The 13,855-nt window shown below is 34.5% G+C and overlaps 1 protein-coding gene across 31 annotated transcripts in view; it reads left to right on the top strand.

Moving 5' to 3' along the window:
* Positions 1-13,855, top strand: part of MIA2 (MIA SH3 domain ER export factor 2) — a 77,404-nt gene that overhangs the window by 41,277 nt on the left and 22,272 nt on the right. For 27 of the 31 annotated variants that reach the window (XM_081547779.1, XM_081547783.1, XM_081547798.1 and 24 more), the window contains 7 exons: positions 1,510-1,620; positions 2,267-2,338; positions 3,216-3,320; positions 7,451-7,573; positions 9,622-9,742; positions 11,170-11,216; positions 12,171-12,261. In XM_081547779.1, coding sequence (XP_081403905.1) covers positions 1,510-1,620; positions 2,267-2,338; positions 3,216-3,320; positions 7,451-7,573; positions 9,622-9,742; positions 11,170-11,216; positions 12,171-12,261 — 670 coding nt within the window. Of the gene's footprint in view, positions 1-932; positions 960-1,494; positions 1,621-2,266; positions 2,339-3,215; positions 3,321-7,450; positions 7,574-9,621; positions 9,743-11,169; positions 11,217-12,170; positions 12,262-13,855 lie in introns of all 31 variants that reach the window. The other 4 variants (XM_081547778.1, XM_081547790.1, XM_081547780.1 and 1 more) reach the window with 2 other exon arrangements.

The following is a 13,855-nucleotide window of genomic DNA, read 5'->3' as shown; positions in this document are numbered from 1 at the left end:
GAAATACAGAGTGGGCTCTCCTGAGCCAGGTTTGATTTGGCTAATAGTAAGGAAGGGAAGTGTCATCATCTGTCATTTAGCTAAGATATGACAGATAAGGGTTTGTAATAGGAGTGTCCTGCTACTGTTTAGAGATGGAAGTGTTGTAAAAAACATACTAATGTTAAAGTAGAAAACGAGGAACTTTGTACCTTTGGTATATGTGTTCAGTTTAGCTTGGCAGTTCTCTGTCACTGATGTTTATAATCATCAAAGCATATGGATCAGAATTTCCTAGTAGAGTCCAAAGGGAGTCATAAATTGAATTCCAAATAAAATTGAATTCTTAACCTTTTCTTTCTTCGTGTTACCTATTAATATTCTCAAAAACTTGTTGAAATTATTATATTTTATTTGTTGACCCTCTGTTTTAACTACTGTTCTGGTAGTAATTTATTAGATTGAATAAAATAGAATTTCACAAGGAATTTAGCATGCTGACAAAAGAACAAAAACTGAAGTGCAAATACATTTACTTAAGCTTTGCAATGTTGTGGATAAAATAAAGCACACCAATTTATTCTTAGGCATTGAATTTTTACTTTAAAATGAATATTTTGGAAGTTTTTCTCTAATTTTAATAGTTTTTTGAAACATACAGTGTTTACTTTCAAGATTGGTAAACATAGTTGAATATAAACTATAATGTGCTACAGTTACAAAAATTGCTGTTTGAATCTGTAGATAAAGTCAGATATCAGGGTAATTTTGATTCAAGTCAGAGAACTCATATCATCAGAGAGTCAAATTTGGGGAAATATATGCATATATATTTATATGAATATATATAAATATGCTTTTTAACCAGTATGATATAGTATGTACTTATTCTAGTTTTATTTTGGCCTGCATTAAGTTCTTTGATTCTTTTGGTTTATTTTTCTTTTAACAAGTTTATTGAAGGATCACAAATATCAGAGGTATGTTTATTGCAGTATTTAAATTCCAATTGGATAATCCAATAACTAATCATTTTAAATTAAAAAGGCCACAGAAAATATGTCTTAATTCAGTGTAGAATATTATCTTGATTGTCTTTTGAGTTTATTTTTGATTTTATGTATTTAATTATATGAGATTGGATTTTTTCTCATTGCTGCTTTTATAATGCTTTAGAGCAGAATTTGGCAAACTAGGCTCTGAGCTCTCCACCTGTTATTGTAAATAAAATTTTATTGAAACACAGCCATGCTCATTCATTTATGTATTGTCTTTGCTTTCTCACTACATATGTATATGACTTTAGCTGGTACAGAAAATGCATGGCTTTCAAGCCTAAAATATTTACTATCTCCTTATAGAAAAAGTTTGCTAACACCTGCTAGTATTGCTGTTATTTCGTGTTATAAAAATGAACAAATATATAAACTAGACTTATTTAACTTATAGTGTGTGTATTTGATTATATTCATTTGATTTATCTTGACCAAATATTCCTATGACTGTCTTATAAAGTTTTATTCCTTTCAGGCATTCTATGAAAAGCTGACTGGGTCCAAATCTGAACTTGAGGATGAAATACTCATTCTAGAAAAAGAGTTAAAGGAAGAGAAATCTAAACATTCGAAGCAAGATGAGTTGGTAGGACTTTTGTGTTTGAGGAGACTGTAGGAAGAAGAAAGTTATTGAGTTAAAAAAAAATTATATGGTATCGGTTAAAGTATTACATGCACTGTAAAAAAAAGTCCAAAGAATACAGAAGGCTATAAAGTGGAGAATAAAATTTTATGGATCCTCTAGCTCTTTTCACTTATTAGAAGTTAACATTATTATGTTACATTTCTTGCATATTCTTATAGGAATTTTTTATTTGCACTATGGAATAGCTCACATAAATCATTTAAATTGAATAATCACATGCATAGTAGTTTTGTTTTTTTATTACTCAGAAAGTGTTTTAGGAACTTAAACTTCCCTTTATTTGTCTTTATTTTAAAATCTATCTTCAGGATGATCTTAAGGTGTATGAGATTATTTAGTAAGATATAATGCTAGTGGCCTTCTTATATATAACTTAAATGTTAAGAAATATTAAAGATGAGTTGAAATATTGTTGTTATATAACTTTCATATAAAATCCCTTTAAGCATATAGCTGTGAAGTTTTCTTAATTTGAATCCTCACTTTTGGAGCAAAAGTGTTAGGTTAATAATATACTTGATTGAAATGGCATCTTGAAAACTGGAGGAGTTCAGTAAATACTTGTTGATTGATACTGTCTTTTTAGATGTTGGACATTTCAAAAAGGATCCAGTCCCTAGAAGATGAATCCAAGTACCTCAAATCACAAGTAGCTGAAGTAAGTTGAATTATTTTAATAGGTCTATTGCTTTAAAAATCATTTACCTTTTGCTATTACTTTTATGATTTAAGGATTAAATATTAGAATTTAGATTAGGTTTTTAAAAAAATTTATTTATTTTTGGCTGTGCTGTGTCTTTGTTGCTGTGCGGGCTTTCTCTCTGGTTGTGGACAGTGGGGGCTAACTCTCTAGTAGCTATGCAAAGGCCTGTCAGTGCAGTGACTTCTCTTGCTGCAGAGCACAGGCTCTAGGTGTACGAGGTTCAGTAGTTGTGGTACATGGACTCAGTAGTTGTGGCTCTTGGGCTCTAGTGTAAACGGGCTTAGTTGCTCCTTGGCATGTGGAATTTTCCTGGATCAGGGATTGACCCTGTGTCTCTTGCATTGGCAGGCAGATTCTTTACTGCTGAGCCACCGGGGAAGCCCTAGATACAGTTGTAAAATACAGAGTATCTGAGGAAAGTTCATTTTTTTTCATTGAATAGTATTTATTGAGCCATAGCTGTATGTACTGTTCACTGTTGAAGGTGATTGGCACTTAATATTAGTAGACAAAATGAACAGAAAGGCTCTTGGGGATTTTAAGTTCTAGGAAGAGAGACAATGGAAAGTTAATGAAATTTGACAGGTAGTACATAGACCATTACGAGAGGTTAAATCATTTGTCCAAAGTCATGTGGCAAGTTAGTGGCAGAGCAACTAGACTGTGAGGGACTAGACCGTGAGCTTAAGCCAGCCTTTTTTCTGCTATAGCATGCTGCTTCTCCTATTAATATTGGCACGTTTTTAACTTTAATCCCAAGTTTCAAGGAGTGTGTATAAAAAAGGGCCATTAAACTGCTTCTTGTAATCTCACTATGTTGTATTTTACTTAGGCCAAAACAACCTTCAAAATATTTCAGATGAATGAAGAGCGACTTAAGATAGCTATAAAAGATGCTTTGAGTGAAAATTCTCAACTTCAGGAAAGCCAGAAACAGGTGTGTACTGTAAAGGGACTCCTCAACTTGTGAGTATATAATTATAAATGTTCCAGGCATACTCATGACTGACTCATGCTAGGGGCAAAAGTAGGCTATTTCTGGAGACACAACAGCAGGGTAATCTCCTCTGTACCCTATGGTGTCTCTTTTGTATAGCATACAAAGGTCTGTATTCCTGGAACCTTCTTCCCCCAGGAGTGAAAGTAAGCCTGGACACTCACCATTTTGATAATAATAGCAAATAGCATTTAGCACAAATCTTCAAAGCCAGATTGTAGGAGAGCAGAGAATACCACGAGAGTTATTACAACTAGGGGCCTAAAGACAGAAGCAGTTATGGTGGCAGATATGGTAAGGATTTAACTTTTATCTTCTTCCTCCTCACATATGTAGACACTGCCACATACCCAAACATATTTCCTCTCCTACTAGTCTCCCAATACAGTTAGAATGTTTCAGTGGGAAATTTTTTTAATGATAACATTATTTATAATTTTCTAAACATTGTTCACAGCTAAGCCACATGGTGTGCTCTGATTACATATTCTGTTTCACTCAACTTTTTATTTGCCATAGAGTTAATAACTGTCTTGTTTCTTTTATACCTATCCGTAATTTATCTGTATTTCAATCATAAAGGTCTCTTTTAGAGATTATGTAAGTATTCTGTTTATGTGTGCAAAGGCTTTGGTTAATCTACTAATTTCATTTTTTTTCCTTGAAGCAGTACTTGCTGGGGTCTTCCATCCTCCTAGTTCAGTAGGAACTTGTTCTGTAGGTCTGTTATATTTCTGCCGTTCTGAGATTTCACTTCACCCCTATCCTTTGACTTGTCTTCTTCTGTGTTGGATCTTCTATTTCCTATGTCCTGTGTGTGCTTTACGTGGTAAATTCCCTTGGTTATCTTCCTGAGAAAAAGTATAGGAGGAAACTTTTTAAGAAGTTTCATGATTTAGAATGTCTTCTTCTCTCATACTGTTAACATTTTGGTTGGATATCTTCTGGGTTGCATTTTTTTTTTCTTGAAACTTTGACATTATTGCTCTATTGTCTTCATTTTCCAGACTTACTTGTAAGAAGTCAAGTGCTGCTTGGATTACTGAACCTTTTTTGTGACCTACTCTTTTCCCCTGTGCAAAATTTTAGTATCTTTCATTATTTCCAGTTCTCTGAAATTTCACAATGATACGGCTTAGTGTGGGTCTTTTTCCATATATTTATTGGATACAGTCTGTCTGGAAACTCTTGCTCTTGATTCAGTTCTGGGAAATTTACTTGAATTATTTCATTCATTTTGGGGTGTATTTTGTATGATGTATGAAATTATTTGAAAATGTCTTTTTTGGTTTCTTTATGACTATGAAACTTTTGTTCACTTATTCTCTGATATTTTTTACTTGTGAGAATTCTTTGTTGTTTTGCTTTGGATGCAATATCTTACTTTGCTGAGGATGTCATGTTTTTTTCCCCCCACTCTTTTTTGATGTTTTTTTTTCCCCTGAGTTGCCTTGTTTCCTTTGAGTTCCTTTGTTTTCTGTTTTAGTCTATGTCTTTTGTCTAAGAGGGTCTTTTTTCAGATGTTTGGTGATTCATGGGTGTCTGTTTACTTAACATGGGTGTCTGTTTACTCTCCAAATCTAGTTGGAAGCCCTGTGTGTGGTTCTTGTGGGCCTTTCTACATAGTAATCTGGCTAGGGTGTTTCGTTGGAGGGTGTCCAGTTGTTGGTATTCAAAGACCATTTTCCACAGGGATGAATCCTCCACAGTTCCTGTTTGGGAGGTTGAGGTAAGCAGCTTAGTGAGGTAAGGAGGGCTGGTATCTCACTATTCAGTAAGTTGGTTTTCACTTAATGCTTTTATGTTTACAACTTATTACTCACACCTTTACCTGGGTCAGGTGTCCCAGAGTTTCAGATTCTAGCTCTCCAGAGAATAACCCTCCAGGCTTTTGCCAGATGTGTGTGTGTCTGTGTAAGTGGGTGTGCACATGCATGTGTTCTTGCATGTAAAAGACAAAGGGAGAGAGGGATGGACTGAGAATTAGAATGTTTGTATATGTATGTGTGGGGAGAACATGGGGTTTTCTCTAACTGGTTTTCATACAGACTTGTGAGCAGTCCTTCTCTTTTCATTCCACTTATAAACTAGTACTTGTACCTCCAAATCATGAGCCTTCCTGGTTTGTATCAAGTCACCACTGCTTTTAGACTCTACCATCTTCTGCCTTAGATTTCAATTGCCTGGTCTTTTACTATGCTTCCATCACTTTCCACTTCTGTAACTATCTTTTTCTTCATCACATTTTGTCTTTCTCCTTGTGGGTTTATGCTTTTTTTCCCCCTTAAACCTCTTTACTGTCATCTTAGTAGATTCAGGAGGTGGCTGGTATCAATACATCCTGTGTTAATTTTGCTATGTTATCAATATAGTCAAAAGTGACATTCTGTATACTGAAAATATTTCATCTAGATTGTCTTACTCTTTATAGCTGCTTTAATCTAACTCCTTTTTGGTCATCAGAATTCTTGAAATAAACTATACTGTATGCACTGACTCCATGTTCTAACACATTCCTTCTTTAACCTTATAAGACTGCTTGCTATGTATGCAGTCTCCTTAGTTACTCACTAAAGATCAGCCAGTCACCAAATCCAAGTTTTATTCTTCAATTCTTATTTATTTTTAATCTGTCAAAATTGTCTTATTTTACTAACATATGTGAAGAAGGGCTGGTTTTTTGTGTGCTAGGGAATATGCTGATGAAGCCTTAATTTTTCAGGGAAACCCAGTAATTACTATTTAATAAAATAGAGTTTTAAAGATTAAATAAAATTGGCCTTTTTTCCATATATATGTATATGGGCTGATTCTTTTGTAAATTACTTGCTGATTCTATTTTTTGGGGGAGGGGACCTATTTTTCTTATTGACTTCTAAGAGCTTTTTGCATATTACAGTTATTAACCCTTTGGTATATATAAATATTTCTTTCTAGTTACTTGGTTGTTTTTAAATTTTATTTTTGTTATTTTTTATTTGAAAAACTTTAAAATAAGCGTTATGTAGTTAAGTTTATCTTTTATGACCATCTTTACCTTTTATTCATGTTGAGAAAGTTCTCCTCTGTAAAAGTCTGTACAGTAAAAGACTGTTTATGCAGAATTTGATCTATTCTAGATTAAGGGTATTTCTGAAGGTTAATTAACCACAAAATGGCACATGATTAAAAAATAAATTTTAATATAAATGAGGTATGGCATGTTACATGGGATATAAAGAATGGCAAGAAATGGCCAAATCTAACAAGTGTGTTTGTCTCAGAAAGCTTTTAATTTGATATAAATTTATCATGTAAGTAGTTGAAGAATGTTAAAGTGTCTGTTATTTTAATTTAAAACCCATGTTTTAAAAGTTCTTTGAAAAAAGGAGCCCTTCCTTCCTTCCCTTCTTTCCTCATTACACTCCTCCTTCCCCACCACCTCCTTTTTTCTCGCCCTTCTTAGCAACACATTGTGTTGTATAATATTTATTAGTGGTGCATGCATGCTCAGTTGCTAAGTTGTGTTGGACTCTTTGCAACTCCATGGACTCTAGCCCACCAGGCTCTTCTGTCCATGGGATTTCCCAGGCAAAAATACTGGAGTGGGTTGCCATTTCTGTCGCCAAGGGATCTTCCAGGTCTCCTGCTCTGGCAGGCGAATTCTTTACCACTGAGCCACCGGGGAAGCCTGTTTATTAGTGGTGCACCTAGGTATATATAAACAAGTGCATCTACACCTGAGTTTGATACAATAATATGAGTTACTTTTCCTTTTTGTGAGTTTCTATTAATGATACACCTTACATACATAAGTGTGAAAGTGAAAGTTGCTCAGTTGTGTCCGACTCTTTGTGAACCCATGGACTATACAGTCCATGGAATTCTCCAGGCCAGGATACTGGAGTGGGTAGCCTTTCCCTTCTCCAGGGAATCTTCCCAACCCAGGGAGGGAACCCAGGTCTCCCACATTGCAGGTGTATTCTTTACCAGTTGAACCACAAGGGAAGCCCATAAATAAGTGTACCTGCACGTAAATATGATGAGATAATAAGAGTTGCTTTTCTTTTTCTTTGGTGTTTAAATTTCAGCTTTTACAAGAAGCTGAAGAATGGAGAAAACAAGTGAATGAGCTTAATAAACAGAAAATAACATTTGAAGACTCCAGAGTACATATGGAACAAGTTTTGTGTGATAAAGAAAATCAGATTAAGGTAAATGGCCCTGCTGATTTAATGACTGAGTTAAGCTAGAACTTTATACTAATTGTGAAATATAAAAAATTTTGTTTTTAGCAGCTTTTATTTTGAGAAGATTTGAGGAGATGTACGTCTTGGCAAACATTACTAGTTGTACTGTGTTTTTATCCTTGTTGCCAAATGTTCTTTGAAAACTTGTCGATTTGTAGTGTGTGTGTGTATATATATATATACACACACACACACACACATATATGTATTCTCTGTGTCCTTTTTTCTTCTCTCTTCTATTTTAGCCTAGGTATTTAATGAAGAAAGACAAAAGATTTTGGATTTTAGCTTTTATGTTAAGATTGCCATCTTTTTTTGTTGATGAAAAGAGTTGGCAAGAATTTTATAAATTGGACAAATGAAGTTATATGCATTGAATATAAATATGAATATCTTTAATGCTTAGATTAACTGGTCTATGTACTTTCACAGAGATGAATATTTTAAGTAAATCTAATTGCACTTTAACTCTATTAGGAATAAGATAATTGGTATTACTGTGAAGATTTATTGATTTTTTTCCTACTTCTTATCTCTCCCTTCTACCAGTTTTTCCTGCCTACACTTTTAAATCTTACATTTTTAAGCTGCAAACAGATACTCAAGTATGAATATTAACTAATAAGATGTACAGCTAACATTCTGTAACCTGTACAGTGAAGTGGATAATGTCATCTTGAAAGCTATACATTTACACTATTTACTTCACTACTAGGGATGTTTTTGGGGCTTCCTCGGTGTCTCAACAGTAAAGAATCCACCTGCCAGTGCAGGAGACCTGGGCTCGATCCCTGGGTTGGGACAGTCCCTGGAGGAGGGCATGGCAACCCATTCCAGTATTTTTGCCTAGAGAATCCCATGGGCAGAGGAGCCTAGAGGGCAACAGTCCATAGGGTCACAAAGAGTTGGACACGACTGAAGCGACTTAGCACGCTTGCAAAGATGTTTTGATGGTTCCATTGTTAGGATTTGTATTCATAATTTGGCATACTGTTTCATTTTTTCCTAAACTTTACTAAAAGACTTGGGACTCTTCCTAACAGAATAAGAATGAGGTGCTAATCTCAAGCTCTACTCAGAGCTGTAGGCCATGATATTTGTGCCTGGAACTCTCAAAAGGGAGGAGATTGAAGGGTGGAAATTATAGAGCAGAATCAGTTTTTTAGATGTGTCCTTCCGCAGAAATACATGGAATAGTCTATTTTATTCTCTATAGTGTAAGAATATCTTTCTTTAAGAAAATTCAAAAAAGTACTGTAGCAAAACTTCTAATGTTGCAACTCAGATTCTCTTTTAGAATTTCTTTTTCTTTTTGTCAGTTGTGACAGTTGATCTCCTCAGCTAGTTTTTTACTTGAATAAACTGAATCTATGAAATCTTTTTTCATATATCATGTACTTCACTTGGGGATTTGTTTGGCTTCACACAAAATTTATTCTTATGTTAATGACTACTCTTATTGTGGCAAGTGAGAAATGCCACATAAGAAATGTTTTGTTACTGTATACTCATGTGATACATTTAGCAAAAATGGGCCATCACTAGGTATTATATTTATTTGATTTGGGCTTCCTTGGTGGCTCAGATGGTAAGGAATCTACCTGCAACGCAGGAGACCTGGGTTCGGTCCCTGAGTTGGAAGATCACTAGAGAAACAAATGGCTACCCACTCCAGTATTCTTGCCTGGAGAATTCCATGGAGAAAGGTGCCTGGTGGGCTACAGTTCATGGGGTCACGAAGAGTCAGACCTGACTGAGCAACTGACACTTTCAGTTTTCACTTTTCATATTTGATTTAAGAGTAACCAGTTGTTAGTTTTAACTAGTAGATCTTAATAGTAAATAAATGTTAGTTTTTGAGAGTATTTACATATTTTATGCTGGGTAGAGAGTAAGAGCTCATGTACTTTTACCTATGTGGATTGATTTTTAGACTACAGTTATGCATTCGGAGGTTGTAAAGCCAGCATAAGGCATTACCCTCTTTTTTTCCCCCTTTGGTAAACGTCAAGTCTCTGACAGAGCGCTTACGAAAGATGAAAGACTGGACTGCTGTACTTGGTGAAGACATTACAGATGATGATAACTTGGAATTGGAGATGAAGAGTGATTCAGAAAATGATGCGTACCTAGGTATTAAGTCATAACTCAACCTTCTTTTACTGAAAATGATGACTGGCTCTTGTATATCCTTGTAGTTCCCCATGTGCATGATACTCTTTATATACTTGTGTAATATTCTTTTCCTCTCTCACTATCCCTTATGATTGTTTCAGCTAGGAGATCTCCATTTCAGTAAATCTTTCTTCAGCGCCACAGATAGACTTTCAGCCTTCCTCATCTCTGTTCTTTTTATGTGTTGTACATTATAGCAGTCTTTGGCTTCCCTGGTGGCTCAGTGGTAAAGAGTCCACCTGCAATGTAGGGGACCACCTGCAGTGTAGGAGACGCGTGTTCGATCCCTGGGTCAGGAAGATCTCCTGGAGAAGGAAATGGCAACCCACTCCAGTATTCTTGCCTGGGAAATCCCATCGACAGAGGAACCTGGCAGGCTACAGTCCAAGGGGTCGCAAGAGTCAGACATGATTTAGTGACTAAACCACCACCACGACCACAGCAGTCTTCACATTGCATCATAATTCTTCCCTGCCTATTTTCCCCTGTGCTGTAAGCTGATCAAATGGATGGGTGAATAGTTGGAAAATTGAGTGTTATATAAACGAATGCCTCAGGATGCATATATTTAGATGGTTCATATGGTGACAGTACTTTAATTTTGACCATCCCAAATTCGATTGCCATTGCTGGTTGCAGTATGAAAACTCAGCAAAAGTTGGGTTCCCTCTAGCCACTTAGTATATTTTCAGATCAGTTCTTTTGACTTTAAAAAAGAACATCTTGTTTTGATATATAGACTCACAGAAATTGTAAGAACAGTACAGAGAGGTCTCAGGTGTCTTCATTGAGTTTCCCCCAATGATAGTTTCCCTGACTTTTGTAACCTTTCTCTTTTCTCTCCCTCCATCCTCTATATCAGTAAAAAATGTGTTAAGGAGGTGTGATTTTTTTTAAAGATTTTCTTTGATGATAACATTAATGTCTTGCAAGAAAAGTACACTCCAAAGTAAAGACATATAGTTCTGTTCATACTTTCTTACTTCTGCTTTATCTTGTAAGAAATAATTATTTTTCTAATGAGAAAACTCATGCTTAGTGTTATTTTAATTTGGAATATAATTCTGCTCATATTTTGTCTGATGAGGGATTTTAAGAATAATTGAAACTGTGGGCTAGATTTAGGTGACTACCAAATGCTTATTTTTAACTCTGTTTTTGGAGTTAGTGGTGAAGAACCGTGTACATGATACTATGATAATTCCATTGCTTTTTTTGTTTAGCTTCCTGGGAGCAGGTCTGAGGCCGTTGTGCCTTAGGTTAAATTCTTTATTGTAGCAAGGGATTATAAAGCTCTAGTTGAGTGAACTAATAAAATCATTTGGCTGTCTGTTGTGGCATTGTACTGTTTCATCAAGTTATTGTGTTTTTGTTTTTCACTATAGATAATCAACCAAAAGGAGCTTTGAAGAAACTGATTCATGCTGCTAAGGTTTGCATTACTACATAAGAATATAGAGAAACAAATAAAGCATGGATTAAATCCATATATCCTAGTAACTGTTTTAAATATCCATTTTATAGTTACCATATAAGTGATAGTTTTAGAAGTGATTAGAATTTTCTTCAGTAGCTTTTTAATTTTTTTATGGTAACTAGAAATTCATATCGTTAGTTTTTAGAATTTATTGTAATAAAAATTTTCAAGGTGTGCACTCGTTTCTTTGGATAAGGACTGTATTAAGAATGGCTTCCCTGGTGGCTCAGATGGTAAAAGCGTCTGCCTACAATGCGGGAGACCCGGGTTCGATCCCTGGGTCGGGAAGATCCCTGGAGCAGGAAATGGCAACCCACTCCAGTACTCTTGCCTGGAAAATCCTATGGACGGAGGAGCCTGATAGGCTACAGTCCACGGGGTCGCAAAAAGTCAGACACGACTAAGCGGCTTCACTTCAAGAATGTTTACTACATATTTTCCCATACTTTCCTCTTTGAATGTTCTTCATCCTCTGGTCTCAGTGTTTTCTAACATTCTATTGCCCCATATCTTATCTTGAGAAGTAAGTGCTAGATTCATTTTCTTGTGGTTTATCCCTGTTCTCTTTCATGCTAGTAGTGGTATCTTGATCTTTATTGATCTACGTGAAGTTTCAGTAATGTAGTTTGAAGATTGCTTTGATCAAAATTTATGTGCTGAAAGCAAACAGCTGCTGTTCAAGCATTAGTCACTGACTTCTTTATTCCTGTTTTGATATTTACATGTGTTGATGACTTTGCTAACTTTCTAAGATGGAAACTCCACTGTTGGCTTGTGTAGTCTGGGCAGTAATTTCATCGGAGTGTAAAAGAGCTTCAAAGGATTAGGATGGTGTATTGAGATTTTTGTTTGTTTTGGTATAATTGTTTAATGTTGCTTTTTTTCTTCTCCTTCTCCCATTCTTTGAAGTTAAGAGCTTCTTTAAAAACCCTAGAAGGAGAAAGAAACCAAATTTACACTCAATTATCTGAAGTTGATAAAACAAAAGAAGAGCTTACAGGTAGATAATCTATAGATTTACAAAGTTTCTCTAAATAAATACGTCTCCTTATAGAGAATAGAGCATTAATTGAATCAATTATGGGGAGATACAATTTGATTTTTTTTTTCACTTTTACTTTTGTTTGTATTTGTGAAAAGTTAGTCTGAGTTTTTACTGTTGGTAAAGCCATATTGTTTCCTCCATATTTATATAAAATTAATGGCATTATTTAAAAAAAAACATGTAAAGCTGTACTTTCAATTTCAGTGTCAAATATTTGGTGTGGTTTTAGTTGTTAAAAAGTAGCAAATTAAAACTTAATTAAAAAAATCTTTGTTAATTGCAAATTTGATTTTTAGTAGTGGTACTTCTATATTTTATAGATCTTTTTATGGTACAGTTTTTTCCTCTAATGTCCTTGCATAGTATATTAACATACATGGGAATGATGTTAGACTTGTAGAACTGAGGTTTTTTTTCATTGAAAAGATTTATTTTTTAAATTGCTGATAGCATTTTTTTTCCTAAAGTGAACAAATACTGTTATATTCCAAAATTTTAAAAGTTGATGTAAGTAACATTCCATTTTGTAAAAAAAAAAAAATTCAGCATAACTGTTAGCATAAAAAAATGATGGAAGGACATTCTCGAATGTCAGCCGTGATTCTCTTTGAATATGGGATCATGAACGGATTTCTGTTTTCTTTTTACTTATCTATATTTTCATAAATTTCTAAAATAAGTAAACTGTGTTTATAATAAGGCATTTTTTGAAAAGGTTGAACCACCGAAAGATACAGAGTATTTAAAAAATTATCATTGCCCTATTCACATGGTACTGGTAGTTGGGTTATTTTTGAATTTTGAAAAACATTAATATTAACTTAAAGTTTTGCTAATATATGGTACTAAAAGCCATGGGAGATTTACAAGAGGAAAAGATATGGAGCCTACTTTCAAGGAAGCCCTATTTTAGTACATTAACAGGCTCTCAGTAAGGAACTGTAGTAAGTGCTAGGATAGTAAAGAATTTGCTCACCAGTTACCCCATCACTTAATATGGTATCTTGGCAAATTACTATTTTTCTAAAACTAGTATTTGGAGACTTTGTGTCCTTTCTTGCAAATCTTTCTTATTTTAAGGAGTCATGAAAGATGAATTTCTATAATTGATCTTCTATTCAGAACAGAAAGGTTTTCTTCTAAATTGTTTCTCCTCTGACCCTGCCATTTTTGGTAATCATTTACAGTGCTATTTTGAGATACAGAGGATTTGAAGCAAAATAGTTAAGGTAGAAGTGAAAAAATATAATGAAGGTTTAAGTGTTGGCTTAATTTTTTTTTAAATAGAGATGATCCAATTTTAAAAGAAGCAATATCCAACATGAATGTCAGTTAAGTGACTTAACAATGGCTTGTTAAGAATTGTTAAGATGACATGGCAATGGCTTAAGGCCAAAGGTCAACAAACTTTACTGATCTAGATTTAAAAATTTCTTGGAAAGACAGATGTGGACAATTTCCTGCACATTTAATCATTTAATGTTAAGGTATTAAACTATCTTTTTGGTGTGTATATTTAATGAATAGATGTTTTAGAATAATTATGTAA

Source organism: Giraffa tippelskirchi, chromosome 12 (genome assembly GCF_054371585.1).
Source record: "Giraffa tippelskirchi isolate mGirTip1 chromosome 12, T2T-mGirTip1v1.2.pri, whole genome shotgun sequence".
NCBI lineage: Eukaryota > Metazoa > Chordata > Mammalia > Artiodactyla > Giraffidae > Giraffa > Giraffa tippelskirchi.
Note: the sequence above shows the minus strand (reverse complement) of the source record. Positions and strands in the feature narration are given on the sequence as shown.